Genomic DNA, 19,343 nt, shown 5'->3' on the forward strand with positions numbered 1-19,343 from the left:
AAATAATATCCCATTTTATATATACACCCCATTTGCTTTATCCATTCATCTGTCGATGTACAGTTGGGTTGCTTCCACCTTTTGGCTATTGTGAATAACGCTGCTATGAACATGGGTGTACACATGTCTCTTCAAGACCATGCTTTCAGGACTTCCCTGGTGGCACAGTGGTTAAGAATCGCCCTGCCAATGCAGGGGACGTGGGTTCGATCCCTGGTCTGGGAAGATCCCACATGCCGCAGAGTAACTAAGCCCATGCACCACAACTACTGAGCCTGCATTCTAGAGCCCGCGTGCCACAACTACTGAACCTGCATGCCACAACTACTGAAGCCTGCACGCCTAGAGCCCATCTCCGCAACAAGAGAAGCCACCACAGTGAGAAGCACGCACACTGCAATGAAGAGTAGCACCCCCTTCACCACAACTAGAGAAAGCCCACACACAGCAACGAAGACCCAACACAGCCCAAAATAAATAAATAAATTTATTTTAAAAATTTATTAAATTTATTAAAAAAAAAGACCCTGATTTCAGTTCTTTTGGGTATACACCCAGAAATGGAATTGCTGAGTCATATGATAATTCTATTTTTAATTTTTTGAGGAAGTGCTGTACTGATTAACAGAATGACTGTTCATATTCCTTTACATCTTGCTTTTTTTTTTTTTTTTGGCGGCGCTGCACAGCTTGTGGGATCTTAGTTCCCTGACAGGGATTGAACCCAGGCCGTCGGCAGTGAAAGTGCTGAGTCCTAACCACTGGACTACCAGGGAATTCCCACATCTTGCATTTTTCACTCAGTGATACATCTTGGAAAGTTATCCATATCTTTAGATCTAACTCGCTCTTTTTCAAAAATAAATGTTTTGAAGTGTACAGAAAAGTGCACAAATCATAAGTGAACAGCTGAATTAAATTTCATAAACTGAACACACCTGGTAACCAGAACTCAGTTCATGAAAAGAACATGACCAGCCCCTCCAGGATGCCCTTCATGCCTGTTCCAGGATGCCCCCAAAGGAAACCACTAACTGGACTTCTAACAATATGGATTAATTTTGCCTGTTTTCGTACTTTATATAAATGAAATCTCGCAATATGCATTGTTTTGTGTCTGCTGTCTTTTGCTCGGTGCTTTTTTTTTTTTTTTTTTTTTTGCGGTACACGGGCCTCTCACTGCTGTGGCCTCTTCCGTTGCGGAGCACAGGCTCCAGACGCGCAGGCTCAGTGGCCGTGGCTCATGGGCCCAGCCGCTCCGCAGCATGTGGGATCTTCCCGGACTGGGGCACGAACCCGTGTCCCCTGCATCGGCAGGCGGACTCTCAACCACTGCGCCACCAGGGAATCCCTGCTCAGTGTTTTGTTTGTGAAATTCATCCCATGCTATTGCATGTGGCTGTAGCTCTTTCATTCTCATTGCTATATAGTTTCCTCTGTGTGAAGATGCTACACTTTATCCATCTGTTGATGGGAATTTGTTTTTTGGTGGACATATGTTCATATCTGATTGGACTGCAATTGCTGGGTCATAGGATACATTCAGCTATAGTAGAAACTGCCCATCAGTTTGCCTAGTGGTTGGACCAATTTGGATGCCCACCAGCAGTGTATGAGAGTTTCCCCACTCTATATCCTCACCAACACTTCCTGGTGGTGTCTTCTTTCATTTAGCCATTCTGGTGGGTGTATATTGGTATCACACTGTGATTTTAATTTGCATTTCCCTAATGATTAGTTGAGTAACTTTTTAAATGTTCCTTCTCCCTTGGATTTCCTCTTTCTGTGAAGTTTTGTTCAATTCTTTTGCTTGCTTTTCTGCATACATACACACACACACACACACACACATATACACACATATGCAAATATATTATATTCGTAAATATAATTCATAATATTATATTAGTAAAATTCTCCTAAGAACAAGGGGATTCTCCTATATAACCATAATACCAGTTTAACATTTCCCCAAGTATCAGTTTAAGATTGATAGAAAACTGTCATCTAATTTATAGTTTATGTTCAAATTTCTCCCATTGTCCCAATAACATACCTTGTCACCATCTGCTTTCCATCCGGGATCACACTTTGTTTAGTTGTCATGTTTCTTTTTTTTTTTTTTTTTTCGGTACGCGGGCCTCTCACTGTTGTGGCCTCTCCTGTTGTGGAGCACAGGCTCCGGACGCGCAGGCTCAGCGGCCCAGCCACTCCGCGGCATGTGAGATCTTCCCGGACCAGGGCACGAACCTGCGTCCCCTGCATCGGCAGGCGGACTCTCAACCACTGCGCCACCAGGGCAGCCCTGTCATGTTTCTTTAGTCACCTTTAATCTAGAACTGGCTGCCAGCTTTTTAATTTTTGTTATTGTTTTGGTTTTCATGACACTGACATTTTTAAAGTGTACAGACCAAGTACTTTATAGAGTGTCCCTCAGTTGGGCTTTGACCCATGTTTTCTCATGATTCAATTCGGATGATGCATTTTTGGCAGAAAAACATCACGGAAATGATGTTGTGTCCTTTTCAGTGCATATCAGGAGGCACACGATGTTCATTTGTCCCGATACTGGTGATGTTAACTTCTATCACCTGGTTTTAGGTGGTGTCTGCTGGTGTTGTCCGTTAATACTATTTTTTTTCCTTTGTAATTAATAAGTAATCTGTGGGAGGGTACTTTGAGACTAAATAAATATCCTGTTCCTCATCAAACTTTCACTCAGTGGTTTAGGCTTCTGTTGATGATCCTGGCTGGAATTTTGTGTTTAATATTCTAGGACCATCACAAACCCCAAGAGGCCTGGGCCTCTAGTGACATCCTGGAAGGGGTGGGGAGACTGTACGAGGCTGATGGTGGCCAGAGAGATCTGTTGGAAGTGAATAAATCTCTACGGTGGCCTAGGGGGTCGAAGGGACCCACATTGCTCAGGGATTTGGTAAAAAACTGAGGCTGGTGAGAATTCATGCCCTCACCCTACAAATATGTATCAAAGTCCTGCTTGGGGCCAGGCACTGTTCTAGGCCCTGAGGCACAGCAGTAAACAAAAGAGATCAAATCCCAGCCAAGCTGGAGCTGGCACTGGTGGGAGGATTCAAACCAGCAGAAATATGTAATATGTTTCATAGTGATAAGAGCGAGGTTAAGGAGATACAGAGTAACAAGGGTGTCTCTCCCCATTAAACAGTTCTGCCCCCTCTCCTTCTCATCTATGCTCCTGTGGGTCTCCCTGCCTGTTGTCTGCCAGAAACTCTGGCTGAGCCAAGGTCACTTCCAGACACCGTCTGTTCTCCCCAGGAGTGGGGCCTGTACCAGCTTCAGCGTCTGGACTCTTGGCACGGAGCCCCAGAGCCCTGGAGCGAGGGAACGCTGGCCTGCCCCACATCAGGAAGGGAATCCTCCAGTTTGGCTGTCTGGGACTGGTGAGATGGAGGGCTTCCGAGAAAGAGAAGCCAGTGCAAGCTGGGTGGCCTCCCTGAAGGAGGTGGAGGACTGCTGGGTGAGAAGAGTTCCTTAATTAGACTGATGAAGACAGATGTAAACAATTATATTCCTAAACACCGTCAAACACGTTCAGAGTGCCTAGTTTGGGGCAAATGTTGGACATTTGTTATGGCACCTAATCTAAGTGCTTTATATATGTTATCACAGCTAAGAGGCAGGGGGTATTTATGCTATTTCACAGATGAAGAAATTGGGGTTCAGAGAGGTGATGCCATTTTCCAGAGGTCACACAGCGAGTGCTTTGAAGAGCCTGTAAAGGAACGCAGGTCTGTGTGGGCCCAAACACTAACTCATAACCACCACCTGTACCACCTGCTAAGCAGCACGCCATCCCGGGCCCACTCCCAGCACCGCCCCTTTCCCTGGAAGCCCCCGTCGCACCTTCTGCCTCTGCTTTCTCCTCTCCACTGGGGCCGGCAAGAAATACAGCCCTGGGTTACAATCTGCGGGTCGGTCCTAGTACCAGTTGTTTACCTTGGCCAAGTGAGCACACATCTCTGAGCCTCAGTTTCCTTAACTGCCTAATAGGGATAGAAATAGAGCTACTGAGAGGAGTCCGTGCGTTGATGAACTTAGGGTATCTAACCCCCGCGCCGGGCGTAGTCTGCACTCAGTGACCCGGCGGCACGCTTTTAGGCAAGTTCTAACTCTCTGTGCCCGTTTCGTCCTGGGCACGACAAGACAATCAATGATAGTGCCTCTTAGGTCGTTCTCGGGAATAAACGTGTACGTGTACATGTAAAGCACTAAGAACCGTGCCCACAGTTAGCCGGGGTTGCAGTTTTTACTGTTGGGGACGGGGGAGGGCAGTGGGGTGGAAGCAGGGCTAAGCCAGGAAGGCTCTGGAGAATCGGGGCGCCCCGTCCTCCGTCCTGCAGCGTTTGGGTCAGGGTTCGGGATGTCAGGGCCCGCTGACCTCGGAGACCTCCGCCTGCTCCTCCGCACCCGGGATGGCAAAGACCAGCGCCGGGCGCTGACGTCGGCCTTCAAGGCCCCATTCCACCCCCCCCCTCCGCCCACCGCGGCCTCCTCTGAGGGCGGAGCCCGGGAGCCCACTGCCCCGCCCCTGCGCGCCGCGGGCCCGGGGCGCTGAGACGGGCGCGCAGCGGAGCTCTCAGACCCCGTACCCCGAGGCCCAGACCCCTAGGAGCGCGGGACTCACTGAGTTCCCCCACCCCGAGCGGCAGGATCGGGGAGGGTGTCGGTGCGGAGAGCCCAGGAGGTCCCGGCCTATAGCCGTGGGCTGTGAGAGGTGCAGCTTGGGGGGCACCGCTCTTCTCCCGGGTCCTGGCGCTGGGGACAGGGAGGCAAAACCTTGGCCAGGAAATCGGCTCAAGCCAGGTTTGGACTGAGGTTGGGAGACCTGGGGACCCCCGCAGGGGGACTGTGAGGGCGAGAATAGTCTCCGTGGTTGAGTCGTGTGGTGGGTTGGTGGTGTTATGGGGGAAGTGTGCAAAGGTGGATTGTGGTAAAACAGGAGGTGTCAGCGGAGCGGGTGAGTGTGGGCCATGGATGTAGGTGGAGAAAGAGAGGGGTGTGTGGCCCCGGGTGTTTGGGCAGATGTGCAAGGGAAGTGATGGGGACGGGGGAGAGTGTCCAGGCTGCATGTGTGGGAAGCCTGTACATATATGTGCCTCTGGGGAGAATCTGATGCTGGGGGGATTAGGATGAACGTGCAAGGAGTTATTTAGGGTGAGTGAGTAAGACTGTTGGGAGCTCGTGTTGTTTGGGGCAAGTATGCAAACAGTCCCTTGGGATGTGAATGTGCACAGGTGGAGGTGGGGACTGGGCTTGCCTGGATGGGTATGTGTGGCAGGTATTGAGAGTGTGCAGGCTTGGGGGCACAGGCGGTGTGTGAACTAAGCATCATTGGGGATGGGTGTGGGGGGGAGGGATGAGAGTGTCAACCCAGGATGGGTGTGTAATTCATGGGCCAAGTAAGTGTGTAAGGCATGGTTTGGAATAAATGTGCAACAGGTGTGTGGTTTTTGCCTGAGGAGAGAGAAGCCTGGAACTGAATGTCCAGAGTCCTGAGTTCTCTTCACAACTTGGACCAACCTCTGTTACTCTCTGGGCCTCGGTTTTACTATCTGTAAAATGGGTCTGAGGATGGTTCAGCTACCTAGTCTCTGCCTGGAGTCTCTCCAAAGCCAGGAGTCAGGGGAAAGATAAAAGTGAGACTTTTACAACTTGTCTTTTTCTTTCCCCTACTCCCAGGAAGCCCCTCTGGGAGCCTCTCCCGAGCCATGGACAACCCCAGTCTTCCAGATCTCCAACAGCCTCTGCTGGTGGGTGTAGGCGGTGAGCCCCCTGTCCAGAAGCCTGGCGAGCCTGAGCCAGGGCCTCCCTTTCGAGAGACAGCCTTTGCAGAATCACTGAGGGGTTGGCAGTTCCTGCTACCATCTCTTCCTTCTGTGAGTGCTGTACTGGGGGAGCCAGGGCTCCCCGACCTTGAGGTAGGAGCAGGACCACTAAGGTAGGCTCCTTAGTGGGAGCTGGGGGAGGGGGCTGGAGGTGAATCCAGCTGTGGCCAACATCCGGCAGGCTGCTGGCCAACTCCAGCTGCCAGCTGCTGGCCTGGAGTCTCACTTCGCAACTGCGTTTGGCCTTCCTGGGTTTCCAGGTGTGGTTTTTCCTATTTTCCATCCCCCCTGGCTTCTTTACCTTTTTCTCTCCAGATTCATCTCTCATCTTTGTTCCCTTTGTGTCTGTTTGTCTTCCCTCTGATTTCTGAGCCCCCCACCCCACCCCGTTCTCTATCAGTCCATCTCTTTCCAAAGCCGATCTCTGTGCCTCTGTTTGCCCTGGTCTCTCTCTCTCTCTCTTTTCCAATTAATGCCATTTTTTATAATTTCTTATTCCTTGTGCATTTTGTCAAGCTTGTCTTTTATCTGCTAAACATGGTTTTCCAGTTGCTATTGCCACATAAGAAATCACCCCAAAGCTTAGTAGCTTAAAACAACAACAATCATTATCATGGCTCATGGTTTCCATGGGTTGGGAACTTGGGAAGGACTTGGGTGGTTCTGCCTCAGGGTCTTTCATGAGGTTGCGGTCAGCCAGTGGCTAGAGCTGGAACAGTCAGGGTCTGAAGCAGCTGGGGTCTGGTTGACTAAACTCTCTCTTAATGTAGTCTCAGGGCTTCTGCAGGAGTCTCCCCACGTGGGCTGGTTTGGGCTTACAGCACAGCGCCTTCAGGGCAGCCAAGACTCCTTATGTGCCTCCAGCCTCTGGCAGGAGTGTTTCAGCAAAGCAGAAGCTGCCTCACCTTTTCTGACTTATGCTCGCAAGTCGCGTTGCATTACTTCCACCACATTCTATTAATTACAAATGAATCATAGCCTTTCCAGACTCAAGGAAAGTGGACATAGACCTCACCCCTGATGAGATTATCAGTCACACAGTAAGAAGAGCATGTGGGAGGGGAGAGATGGGTGTGGCCATCTTGGGAAACACGGTCTGCCCCACTGTGCTTTGACATGGTTTGTGTCAAAGAATCCCATTATTTGAAGACCTTGAGGGCCTTATTACCTAGCTCTCCTCCACGGCTCCTGACTCCCTGGTTATCTTTGCTTGCTGGTCACTGTATTTGAAAAATTGTTTTGAGGTCTAGAATGAAAGTACCTTCCTCAGGAGAGGATTTGGTTTGCTTTTGTCAGCTGTCTGGGGGTACTACCAGTGAAAGATCATTTTTAATCTAGTTCAAGGTCTGAACGAAAGGTTAATTTTTCATTCAGGGATTGGTAAATGGGATTAGTAAATGCCTGCAGGGCGGAAGGGGCCTTCTCTGTTCATTTGACCTCTCTGTTAAAGTAACCTTGATTTTCACTTCAGTTTTGGCTTTACAGTAACTCCTTAAAGTCTTGTGAGCTATTTGATGCAAGATTTAAAAATATATATTTTTAACCTAGAACCTGTAGTTTCAGCAGGCAGGTTTGTCCTAGTAATTTAGGCCACCAGAGCTGGCTCCCCCAATCGCCATCTTTTTGCAGGTTCCAGTCTCCATTGGTTTCTGTCTCCACTTCAGCGGTTTTTAACTCAGAGCTTATAAGCGGCTGTAGTATCCATGAGTGGACCTGTGAGCTTGAAACTGAACTCAGAGCTTTTGAGTGTGGGTGAGGCTTTTCTCTGGAGACAGGGTCCAGAGCTTCCCGTCAGAGGGATCCAGGATGTGGGCAAGTGAAGGGCCTACCTCTTGGAACATTTTTCTCTCTTGGTGTCTTTGGGGGCACAGGGAGTGGAGCAGTGGGGCAAGGAGGATGGGTGGAGATGACCACTTAGGCTGTCTCCTGCCCATAGGATGTGTCATCCAGTGACAGTGACTCGGACTGGGATGGGGGCGGCCTTCTCTCCCCACTCCTACCCCACGACCACCTTGGCTTGGCTCTCTTCTCCATGCTGTGCTGTTTCTGGCCCGTGGGCATTGCCGCCTTCTGCCTGGCCCAGAAGGTCAGTCTGTGGGTGGAGCTGGGAGGGGGTTGGAGAGAGAAGAGAAAATGCATTCGAAAGAAAAGAAAAAAAGAGGAGGCATGCTTGGGGGGGAAAAAAAGTGATGGAGAAAGGATTTACATAGAAACATTCAGGGGTAAAATGAGGCATTTTTCACAGAGGGCAGCCCAGAGTGGTGGTTAAGAACCTGAGCTCCAATCCTAGGCCTGCCACCCTCTGGTAAGGTTGTGGGCAAGCCACTTAAACTCCTGGTGCCTCATTTTCCTCATCTGTAAAATGGGAACGAATAATTCCTGCCTCAGGGTCATTGTGAGGCTCAGCGAGTTAGAACTGTGGCATATAGTAATATATGCATATTTTCATTAATCACCCAGTATCCCCAGTGCCCAACTGTGCCTGACCCACAGTAGCTGCTCCCTATGTTTTTGGAACATATGAATGAATACGTGGGTGTGTTGGGTGGGGGAGGGGTCGGGCTGCGGGAAGCAGGGTGGGATGAGGGGATACCTGAGTCACCGCTGCCCAACGCCTCCACAGACCAACAAGGCTTGGGCCAAGGGGGACGTCCAGGGGGCAGGGGCCGCCTCCCGCCGCGCTTTCCTGCTGGGGGTCCTGGCCGTCGGGCTGGGCGTGTGCACGTACGCGGCCGCCCTGGTTACCCTGGCCGCCTACCTCGCCTCCCGGGACCCGCCCTAGTTGCCCCTGCGGTCCCCACTGTGAACCCAGGGGCCGGCCGCCCAGCGCGTCCGCGGTCGGAGTGGAGAATCCAGGTGGACGAGGCGGCGGCGGCTGCGGCGGCAGCAACGTCCAAAAACGGGGAGTGAGTCGGTTCTCCCCCTCCCCCGCACCCCCCTTCCTGGAGGCCGCAAACAGCGATTAAACACCAGACACTCCTGCCGCCAAACCTGTGTCTGTCTGTGTGGGAAGCCGGAAGGGACGGGCCGGAGTGACAGGGTGCCCCCCGGGGTGCTTCCGGACACCTCAGAGCCAGTGAAGAGGGAATCCGAGGAAGCTCGGCGGGCTTCCAAATTGCAGAATATTCTCTTCACAACGTGGGTGATGGGTAGAGAATTAGAAAAAGCCGGGTTCCAAGGCCTTCCTCCTCCAAGTTCACTGTGTAACCTCTGCCCACGTACCTTCTGAGCCTCACTTTTCCTCATCTGCAAAATGGGACTAATTTCTCCCACACCTGGAGCAGTTCTGAAGACTAAATGAGTCATACAGTGTAAACAGCAGCCTCCCCCAGAGCTCCTTCGCCAGCAAATGGCAAAATCCAACTCAGACTGCCTCACACCACAAAAGGGAAGCTGAGGGAGAACTGGATTGAGGGCCTCAGATAAAATAGTCTGGTCTCCCCAGCTCTTGGCTTCACTGCACAGGCTCCGCCTCGTGGGGGAGGAGAATGGAGCAGGCAGCTCTGGTACCCCAAAGGTCCTCCTCCCCAGGCACCCTCTCAGTGGCCCACCCGGGCTAGGAGGCAGCCCCATCACATAGCCTGAGATTGGGAGGGATGGGGCCTTCAGGCCTCAAAGTGCTGGCACTCTGGCAGGCAAAACAGCCCTGTTCTGAGCTTATCAGAGGTACATTAAACGGAGCCTGATATTACCAAGTAATAAAGTGAGAGGGGTTTAGTTTTTTCATTCCACTTAATGCCATTTAATCGTACTTCTTAGAAGAAAACTCTATTCCGTTTGTGCTCTCCTGCGCGTCTTCACGGAGTGTAACTTCAAGGTAAAGATATTTGTGCATTTCCTTCTTGTTTACTGGGGATGAAAATGACACCTGCTCAAAGGGGCAATTGTGGGCACCGTGTGGGCCAGTTTAAGCATGTGAAGTGTGCAGCACAGGGCCCCCAGATGTGTCATAAAACCCTACACCGTCAGTGGCACACAGGACCTGGCAGCCACGTGGCCCACCTGTGGGGACGTTATGCCTTGCTGGATGCTAGCGTGATCTTGGCTCCTGACCCCTGAATGGGAGGGTGGAGATCAGTCAAATCAGAACTGAAAATACACCCATTTCCAAAAGCCCCTCAGGGGGTGCTATCACCCCTGAGAGAGAACCAAGAGGCCTTGGCCACTTCCTTTCACAGACAGGGACCCGAGGTCCAGAATGCGCTGGCACCTCCAGTGTTTGTCTGCACAGTGAGGGCTCTGGGTCTGGACCTTTTTTTTTGGCCGCACCAAGTGGCACGCGGGATCCCCAACTAGGGATCGAAGCCGTGCGCCCTGCAGTGGACGCGTGGAGTCTTAACTGCTGGACGGCCAGGGAAGTCCCTGGGTCTGGACTCTTGAGTGGGGCCCGTGCTCCACCACTTAACTAGCTGGTGACCTCTGGTGGATAACTGGCTTCTGAGCTTGTTCCCTTACCTTATTCTTTTTTTTTTTTTTTTTGTGGTATGCGGGCCTCTCACTGCCGTGGCCTCCCCCACCGCGGAGCACAGGCTCCGGATACGCAGGCTCAGCGGCCATGGCTCACGGGCCTAGTTGCTCCTCAGCACGCAGGATCCTCCCAGACCGGGGCATGAACCCGCGCCCCCTGCATCGGCAGGCAGACCCCCAACCACTGCGCCACCAGGGAAGCCCTCTTTCTTGAATTTTATTTATTTTTTTGGCCGCGTTGGGTCTTCGTTACTACACGCAGGCTCTCTCTAGTTGCGGCGAGTGGGGGCTACTCTTCTGGAGCACGGGCTCTAGGCACGTGGGCTCAGTAGTTGTGGCTCGAGGGCTCTAGAGCACAGGTTCAGTAGTTGTGGTGCACGGGCTTAAGTGCTCCTTGGCCTGTGGGATCTTCCCGGACCAGGGCTCGAACCCGTGTCCCCTGCATTGGCAGGCGGATCTGTAACCACTGCGCAACCAGGGAAGTCCCTTGTTTCCTTACCTTAAAACAGATTGTAACAACAGCCACACCTCACAGGGTTGTCGTGTGGGTAAAAGTAACATTCAGAGCCAGATTCCCCTCCGGGGCCCACGAAGGCCACTGCCTCCCTGACCATCTCCTTACTCTCCTTAGTCCTCTGCTCCAGCCACACTGGCCACCTTGCTGGTCCTTGAACCTCTGCCCATCTCTGCCAGGGGGTCCTCCCCCCACATGTCCACGAGTCCCCGAGTTCGTCCCTGGCCTCTTCCTGGGCTTCCCTCAGATGATCCCCTCTCCACAGAGGTGTCCCCGACTGCTGTATTAAATCTGCCCTCCCCCGACTCACCTAAACCCGTCTTCCCTGTTTGTTCTTAAATAGCATCCGCCATCCAAAAAACACCAATTTTATTTGTCCATCACATCACTGCTCCTCAAACCTGGGACGTGGGCCTCATTCACTGCTGAGGCCTGCACACTCTAACAGCAGTCCCACTTCACCGGGCTGTTAGAATGAGTCGAGTCAGTCAATAAATGCACCATCCTACTAGTGTTTTCCTGGGGTGGGGTGGAGTCTGTGCCCCCTGGGCCCAGGGGCTGGCTATAGCCACTTTCTCAGCAGGGCTGGGCTACCAGTTTATTTGATGCTGGAGGTGGTGGGAGGGGCAGCTTGCCCCAGCGTGCCTCAGCTCTTGGAGTAACGCCTCTGCAGAGATTCCCGGTAGAAGCGGAAGACGTGCTGGGAGGCAGCCTGGGCTGCAGCCAGGCACTGCTGGAGCTGGGAAGGGAGAGGGGCTTAGTGCTGCGGGCCCAGGCCTGCACCCACACGGCCTGACAGGCCCCACCTCCCAGTTCACCGGGAGCCCCGCCCCCCAAGGGGAGGCAGGTGGAGCGGGATTTACTCTCAGTGCATTTCCTTCTTCCCCGCTTCATGGGCTCCTTCAAGGGGAAGAGGCCTCAGGGGTCAGGTTCCAGCAGCTCCAGGCCCTCAGACCAAAGGCATCAGGCATCCTGACCCCTGGACGTGACCCCAACCTTGCTGAGCTCCGGGGCCAGATTGGAATTTTAGAGCCACAGGCCCTGTGACTCCAAATAGTCTTAAAAGCATGGAACTTGAGACCCCAAATCTTTACTGCCTTGTATACCTGGATTCACAGGAGGGCCAGGTGGGAAATATTCTTGGAGACCATTTGGCCCAACAGGTGCCAAACTCTGTTTTTCAGACACCCCGAGTTCCGGGGTGCACAGCTCTGAGCTGGAAGCTGGGAGGCCTCAAGGCGCCCCCATCTCTTGATTTCAACCTGTGCCCCTCTTCTCAAAAATTGGTCTTCCCTTTAAAATTCCCACGAAGGTTTCTATGGCTACAAAGTTTGAAAACTCCTATTTACAGAAGGGATGCAAGGACGAGGCCCTCCTTAAGCTTCCTAGGATTGGGACAGGACCTCATGTCAGGTGGGTGGGAAGGATCTGGCATTCACCCCCAGTTGCACACTGGTACCTCAGCATCAGAGTAGAGCCCCTTAGTGGTGGACATCAGCAGCTTCCGTTCCACGCTGTCAAGTGCAAAGGTCAGGACTGCCCGGGCCTCCTAGGGATGAGGGGTACAAGGTGGGGGACCTGGGACTCTCTCCTCAGACACAATCTTAGCTGGTCCCAAAGAGGGGGCTTGCTTTTCACTCACGTACCAAGTGTATTTTTTTTCTTTTTGGGCTACATACCACCCCTTCCCTGCTTCCTTGAGTAATCACTACCCATGCCAAATTCCACCACATGGTTCTGACAGGGGGTTCAGAGCACAGTATCCTGCGCCACAGGGGCAGCAGCCACAGTGCCGGTCATTCCCCGGTGCCTCCCATCTCCCTGCAGTGCTCTGTACCCCTGGGGCTGGAAGCCAGCAAACTGTACTTCCCAGATTCCCCTGCCAGTTAGGTTCTACCAGCAATCTGGTGGGAGACTGGGAGGGAGGAGAGAGCACCTTGGTCCTCATTGCAGCAGGAGTTTGGGGTATATCACCTGCCACAGGAGGCATGGAGATGGGGTGGGTTCTGGACTTCAGCAGCCAGGGCAAAGCCAGCCCATCTCTGTGCATCTAGATCTGACTGCATCAGTGTCTCCACCAGTACAGAGCAGGAGCTGGCTTCCGGCTTCTAACCTCTGGGTGTCCTTTCTTCTTCCCTTTTGCTCCTTCAGCTCTTCCAATACGGTTATAACTAGTTCCTTGCATTAAATTCTGTCTGAAATCCCCCCAGGGGTTTCTGCTTTCCCGACTGGATGTGAGTGTTACAGTCCTGAGCAGATAACTGGGAATAACCAGAACCCTAGCACACTGTGACCTTGAGCCAATGAAGAAAAAACTCTTTCCTCCTTTGCTTTTGTTTTTGAACCTCTTAAAATCAGTTCCCTTTTTGCTTCAGCAGGTTAGAGTTGGGTTTCTAGCACTTGCCCAGATGAACAGGGCAGAGCTTGCAGCTGAGACTGAGGTGACAAGCCAACTGTTTTGGAGAAGTGAGGCCTAGAGGAGGAGAGGAAGAGTGTCTGCCCAAGGCCTTTCACCACCCTGCCCTTCATACCTACCTTTTCTTGCTTGGCTGTGGGGTCCAGCAGGAGGGTCCCATCAGAGTCCAGAGCACAGGTGACCCCACAGAAGAGGGCCCGCATGGGCACACCTGCGTCCACCAGTGCCATGCAGGCGGCATTCAGGCAACAGGCCAGGAGCTGAGTGCCACAGGCAGTGGTTAAGAGTTTCTTTTTTTTCTTCCTTTTTTTTGGCCGCACTGTGAAGCTTGTGGGATCTTAGTTCCCCAATCAGGGATTAAACCCAGGCCCTCAGCAGTGAGAGAGCAGAGTCCTAACCACTGGACCGCCAGGGAATTCCCAGGTTAAGAGTTTCTACTGGAGGGCTGGTCAGCAGAACATATCCATGCCTCCATTCACCCTGCCAGTGCCTGTAGCAGACATCACTAATTGATCACAGAAAGGCAGAGTAGTTCTAGGATCACGTATCCTTGGGTTGCAGACCTGAATTTGCCACCTCTAAGCTGTGTGACCTTGAGCAAGTTATGTATTCCCTCTGAGCCTCAATCAGGGATGATAATGATATTCAACAGATATGCACCTTCAGGGAAATGGAGGGCAGAAGCCTTCCAAGATCACACAAGTAGGCAGTGGCAGAGCCAGGCCTGGAGCTGGAGTATCTAGAGCATGCAGTGCTACCAGGCGATAGATGGGCAGGGTGACAGAGGGAGGGGTCGGTGTCCTCAGGGAGCCCACAGTCCAGGGGAGAGGTGTGGCCCTGGCATAGTGCAAGGTGAGCACAGGCCTGAGTCAGACAGGTGGCCCCACCTCAGTTTCCTCAAGTCTTTCCTCCCCAGCGCCCAGTTTCACAATCAATCAGTCCCACCTCTGCCACTGACCCTCCATTGCCTCCCCTCTGTGAAATGGGTTCGCAACAGTCCTCCTTTTCCCTCATCTGTGAAGTGTCTGCCCAATGCAGGGCCATGCACCTGCAAAGCCATCTAGAAATGCCTGTTTCTGGTCCTTGGCCTCTACCTTTCTCTACCTCTACCCAAACCACAGCCATCTTTCAAGGCTGAGCTGCTGAACCTAAGGTTCTACCTGCTCAGGGCTCCCCCGGTGTTGAGCCTCAAATCAAAGCTCAGGGTCAGAGTTGAGGTCACTGGCACAGGCTTTGGATTCTGGAGGACTTCCTGGAGGAGGTGGCCTAGGGGAAAGGATACAGAGCCAGCATCGCTGACGACCTGCAGCACCACGGTTATGGAGGTGCGGGGGTGCAGAGCTCCCAGCACCACCGCTTCACACGTGTTTCTGATCAGCCGCTCCCGGCTCTTCTCCGCTACGCCTGGGGAAATCAGGGGTGGGGTGGGGTTGTCAGGCTCTTCCCTTCCATCTGGCTCACCTTCCTCCATATGCCCCACCCAAGCCCTCTGGAAAAGGGCCTGCAGTCCCAGTCCGGGCTGCTGGAAGACCCTGAATGGATAACAGAGGAGTCCCAGTGGGAAGGAGGCAGGGCCTGACTGCCACCCACCAGACCCCTGCCACTTCCAGCACCCACCAAAGGAGCCTCCCGGGGAAGAGAACCTCTGAGCTCCCATGTCCAGTGCTGCTGTCCACTCCCATCCCAGTGGGCCCAGCCCTGGGGAGTGAGGGGGACAGAGTAAAAGAGTGGAAAAACAGGTTAATGGAAAGGAGGAGAGATGGAGCCAGGAAAGAGGAGGGGAAAGTGAAGATGGAGAGAGACAGGGAGAGAGAAAAGTGACAGAAACAGGGACTCAGAAGCAGAGAGTTGGAGAAAGAGACAGAAATAGCTGAGGGCAGGGGACTTCCCTGGTGGTCCAGTGGGTAAGATTCCGCACACCCAAAGCAGGGGGCCCAGGTTCGATCCCTGGTTGGGGAACTAGATCCTGCATGCATGCCGCAACTAAGAGCCCATATGACGCAACTAAGACGCGGCACAGCCAAAATAAATAAATATCAAAAAAAAAAAAGAAAAAGAAAAGAAATAGCTGAGGGGTGATGAGAGGGAGGGGGGGAGTGGAGACCAGGAAAAGCAGAGAGGGAGACACCGGGTGAGAGGCCCAATTACCAGGCAGACCGATCTTCGGCCTCAGGGTCACCTCCAGTGTGGCCTTGTTGAAGATCTCTTTGCTGACTTTCACCTCTGCTGGCCCGTACACGCCTGCCAGGACGGAGGTATCCCCTGGGGAGACAGCATGGGAGGCCTCACCCAAATCTTCCCTGCCTCTGGGGCCCAACGCCTGGCACTTAACATTGTGGGCCCTGAGCCAGGTGGCCAGGGTTGCCCACATCACCCTCACTGTGGCTCACCATTTGCTGGCAGTGATTCTTTGAGCACTTGCTTCATTTCTCTGCCTCCACTTCCTCATCTGTAAAATGGGGATAACTACAGTACCTCCCTCACAGCTGTGAGGATTACATGAGATAAAAAGAAAACCACTTACGACTGTGCCTGTAAGTGCTGAATGCCCAAAAGACTTTAGCTATTACTATAAACTTTAATGGGAAGTTCTTCCTGAGAGCTAAACTTTCTCCCTCTTACTGCTGCTGGTCCCAACTTCTCCATCCAAAGCTTCCCTTAGCCCAGCTCTCTTCCCTCAGGCTCACATCCCCAAACCGTGCAGCAGTCGGGACACCTGAGAAAGAGATAAATATCTGGGGGTGGGGCCTGACGTCTGCTTATTTCCTCCAGGCTCTCTAACCTCAGCCGATTTTGCTCACTTCTCTGGGCCTTAGTTTCACCATCTGCAGAATGAGGAGACTGGACCTCAGCAGCAGCTTGCAAACTTTCCTGACACTAACTCCCAATAAGAAATACGTTTTAGAGCAGGACCTAAAACTCACCCAAATCTGTGTGCATGTAAATGGAACAAAAGCCTCACAAAACAACTCTTACCGTTATTGCTTTGATATACTCTGATATCTTCTACTCTATTGCAGTTAAAAATAACCACGAATGACGCAGTGGTTCTCAACCCTGGCTGCACAACGGACTCACTGCGTAGCTTTAAAAGATACTGATGCCCAGGTCCCTCCCCCAGAGAGCCTAATTCCATTGCTGGGGGTTGGGGCTCAGGCACCAGCAGCCTCAGAGCTCCACAGGCCATTCTACTGTGTAGCTGGGCCTGCAACCTGCAGTGGGAAGAAACGGAGCTCCAGCAAAGCTTCAAAACACTGGGCTGCAATCAGACTCACCACAGCAATTAATTCAAAAATGTAGAAGGCCAGCCTTAGTTGGGAGTGGGTAGGTTCTGGGGCTTTGCATTTTTAACCTCATCAGAGATTCTGAGGCCAGAAGCATGTAGGACACGCTTTTGAAGGTCTGCAAAGGACCCTGCTCCAGGGTCCTGGGCTTTGGGGTTTTAGAACACAAAAGGGGCTCAGTATTTCTTAAGCGCTAAGAAACTCCAGGCATCTGCATTTAGCAAGAGAGCTAAGCCCTGGGGAGGTCCCAGGTAGAGGCCTTTTTTTCTCTGGGGTTGGCGGGGAGGAGCTGCCACACAATGGAGGGGATTCTCCCGGCTCCAGGAGAATGCACCCGAAGGGGGAAATTATCCAAGCAGAACAAGAGCCACACTGGGGCCTTCCTTCCTGTCACTCCAGTGAGCACGAGAGTCCCTCCCCTCTGGACACCACATCCATCTAACTCCTGCCCCATTTATCTGGTTGTCTTACAGCAAAGCTCCTGAAGAGCTGTCTCCACTCACTGATTCTTTCTTTTCCTCCTTGACCCCATCCCTCCACCAGAACAGCTCTTGACGGCGCCACCAATGACATACGTCCAAGTTGTCAACCCACAGGTCTAGCCCATCCTCACGTGCTGCAGCCTCTCAGTAGGACTAAGGCAGTTGGTTGGCCCTTACAGCTCAAACACGTTCTTCTCTGGGCTCCAGGTCACTGCCCTCTCTTGGTTTTCCTCCTACCTTACTATCTTCTCCTTCTCAGTGTCTTTTCCTAGCTCTGCACAAGCTAGAAGACCCAGGGCTTAGTCCTGGGACCGCTTCTCTTCTCCATCTATACTAATTTTCTTGGTGATCCCATCCAATTGGTAGCTTGAAATACCATTTACCAATCGGTAGCTTGAAATACTATTTATAGCCGAAGGATTCCAAATTCCAGACTTGTATGTACTACTGCCCAGTCCACACTGCCACGGGGATGTCTACTATGCGTTGTAAATTTAATGTTCCAAACTGAACTCATCTTCTCCTAGCACAGCTGATTTGGGAAAAAAACTTTCGCGTTATCCCTGACTCCTTTTTTTCATATCCCGAAACCAAACCATCTGCAAAATCTGTCAGTTTTCCCTTCAGAATCTCACCCCCTGAACTGCTTCCACTCTGGTCTGAGCCACCCTTACCTCCCCCTTTCCCCCTCTAACCTCAACAGTGCAGCCAGAGAGATTCTGTTAATATATATTCAGATCATGTCACATGGCTCCATTCTCAATCACTAGGCCTTACATGACGGGCAGGCCTCCTTACCTCCCTCCCGCCTCCTGTCTCTGCTGCAGCCACACTTGTTCCCTGACTATCCCTCACCAAGCAAGTTTTGGCCTCAGAGGTTCCCAATGCTTGGTAAGTTTTCCTCTTGATCTCTTTAGGGTTTGCTCCCTTACCTTTAGCTTTTTATTCAGAAGGTATCATCTCAGTGAGGCCTTTCCTTACCATCCTAATTAAGACTGCAACCCTTTCTGGCACACCCTAATCCTCTTCCCTACTATATTTTTCTCCACAGCGTTTTACTATATATTTTACTTAGTTATCTTTTGTCTGTCTCTTTGACTAGAACGTAAACTCCATTAGGGCAGGGATTTTAAAAAACTTTTTACCCATGTATTCTCAGTGCTAGCAAAAATACGTGTGTTCAATGAAGGAATGAATGAAAGCAGGTTCTGTACCTGGGTCTGAGGTAATGCCCTAAGGCAGGGCCTGAAGCATTTATGGGGGTGATCCTTAGGCCTGTCTCCAGAGGAATATTTCCCGGGGTCAGGGAGGTGAGTCTAGTCTGAGAATTATTTAGCTAGGGGAAGGGGATATTTACCTAATAGGTAAGACCTGCCCCAATCTTAGGGATATAGAAAGAGTTGTGTATCCCAGTCAAAGGGATATTTACCCAATGGGTGGGGGTGGGGCTGGGGACATCACCCTCTATCTGATAAGTATCTACTTCGGTAGAAGATCTGCCACGGGTCCAGGGAGTTATTAAACCGCTAGTGGTGATCTGCCAGTCTACCGGGTATTTATGCGAACAAAGGGGTTTGCCTCACCCCGGGATGTATGGACGCAGCGTGCGTGTGTGGGAGGCGGGGGAGGAACCTAGTCAAGGGAGACACCCGGGTAAGGAGATTTCCCCTATTCTGGAGTATTCGTTCTTAAGAGGAAGTCTGCCCCTCCCTCATTCTGAGTACTTACCAAAGTGGAAATACCTTCTCCCGGCTAGTCTGGAGGGAGAGGTATATGTATGCAGTAGTATCCACCCCGGCAAGAAATGCACCAGTCCAGGAGGAATATTTACCAGCTAGCACAGTACACTGTAACCGCGCCCTAAAACGAATACGACCTGGGTGAGTTCCTACCTTGCAGGAAAGAGGCCGAGCCATCGGGCCGGGACAACAAATTCTGTTCGCAGGCAAAGTTCCGGAGGCTACAACCGGGACCCCGAGGGCCGGACTCTATTCCAGACTCAGCGCGGATCTTAGTCTCAGTCTGCATCACTCCCTCCATCGCCCCGGAGCCCACGTGCAGCCGGGATTGTCGCTTCTGCTCAGAAGCGCGGGCTTGCTTACAGACTGCGTACCTAGTGCGCACGCGCCGACCCGGGGCGGGGGAGGGGGCGTCTCCAGGATCAGCTTCCGCACGTGGCTCCGCGTTTACTAACAATTTGGTCCCTCCCACTCCCGCCTCGAAAGTCCAGGAAAGCCATTGGACAGAAGCGAAGAGAGGGAGGGCCTTGGTCCTACCCGAGGTCCCCGGGCCCTGAAACCCTGAGGCTCTGCTCAG

The 19,343-nt window shown here is 52.3% G+C and overlaps 2 protein-coding genes across 2 annotated transcripts; one reads left to right on the forward strand and one right to left on the reverse strand.

Annotated features, from left to right (window-relative positions):
* Positions 1-5,738: 5,738 nt before the first annotated feature.
* Positions 5,739-8,646, forward strand: TMEM91 (transmembrane protein 91; the record flags this gene model as incomplete). The annotated part of the gene is made up of 3 exons (XM_082862127.1): positions 5,739-5,957; positions 7,801-7,950; positions 8,488-8,646. Exons 1-3 carry the CDS (start codon positions 5,748-5,750, stop codon positions 8,644-8,646), a joined length of 519 nt encoding a protein of 172 aa, XP_082718253.1. The 5' UTR covers positions 5,739-5,747.
* Positions 8,647-11,349: 2,703 nt separating this feature from the next.
* EXOSC5 (exosome component 5) lies at positions 11,350-19,105 on the reverse strand. Its single transcript, XM_082862417.1, has 6 exons — positions 18,920-19,105; positions 15,410-15,523; positions 14,544-14,665; positions 13,381-13,521; positions 12,305-12,394; positions 11,350-11,584 (listed from the first exon to the last, which is right to left on the reverse strand). The coding sequence occupies exons 1-6, from the start codon at positions 19,065-19,067 to the stop codon at positions 11,492-11,494; spliced, it is 708 nt and encodes a 235-aa protein (XP_082718543.1). The 5' UTR covers positions 19,068-19,105; the 3' UTR covers positions 11,350-11,491.
* Between the last annotated feature and the right edge of the window lie 238 nt (positions 19,106-19,343).

This window comes from Leucopleurus acutus (genome assembly GCF_964270905.1).
Source record: "Leucopleurus acutus genome assembly, chromosome: 20".
Taxonomy (NCBI): Eukaryota; Metazoa; Chordata; class Mammalia; order Artiodactyla; family Delphinidae; genus Leucopleurus; species Leucopleurus acutus.

Bases quoted from the DNA above. Each gene is read 5' to 3' on its own strand.
- EXOSC5 (XM_082862417.1), bottom strand. From the start codon at position 19,067: ATGGAGGGAGTGATGCAGACTGAGACTAAGATCCGCGCTGAGTCTGGA. The intron at 12,395-13,380 runs GTAGGTATGAAG...CCTCATCCCTAG, and splicing joins CCACAGCCAAGCAAGAAAAG to GAGGCCCGGGCAGTCCTGAC. The intron at 11,585-12,304 runs GTACCAGTGTGC...CTCCCTTCCCAG, and splicing joins GGCTCTACTCTGATGCTGAG to CTCCAGCAGTGCCTGGCTGC.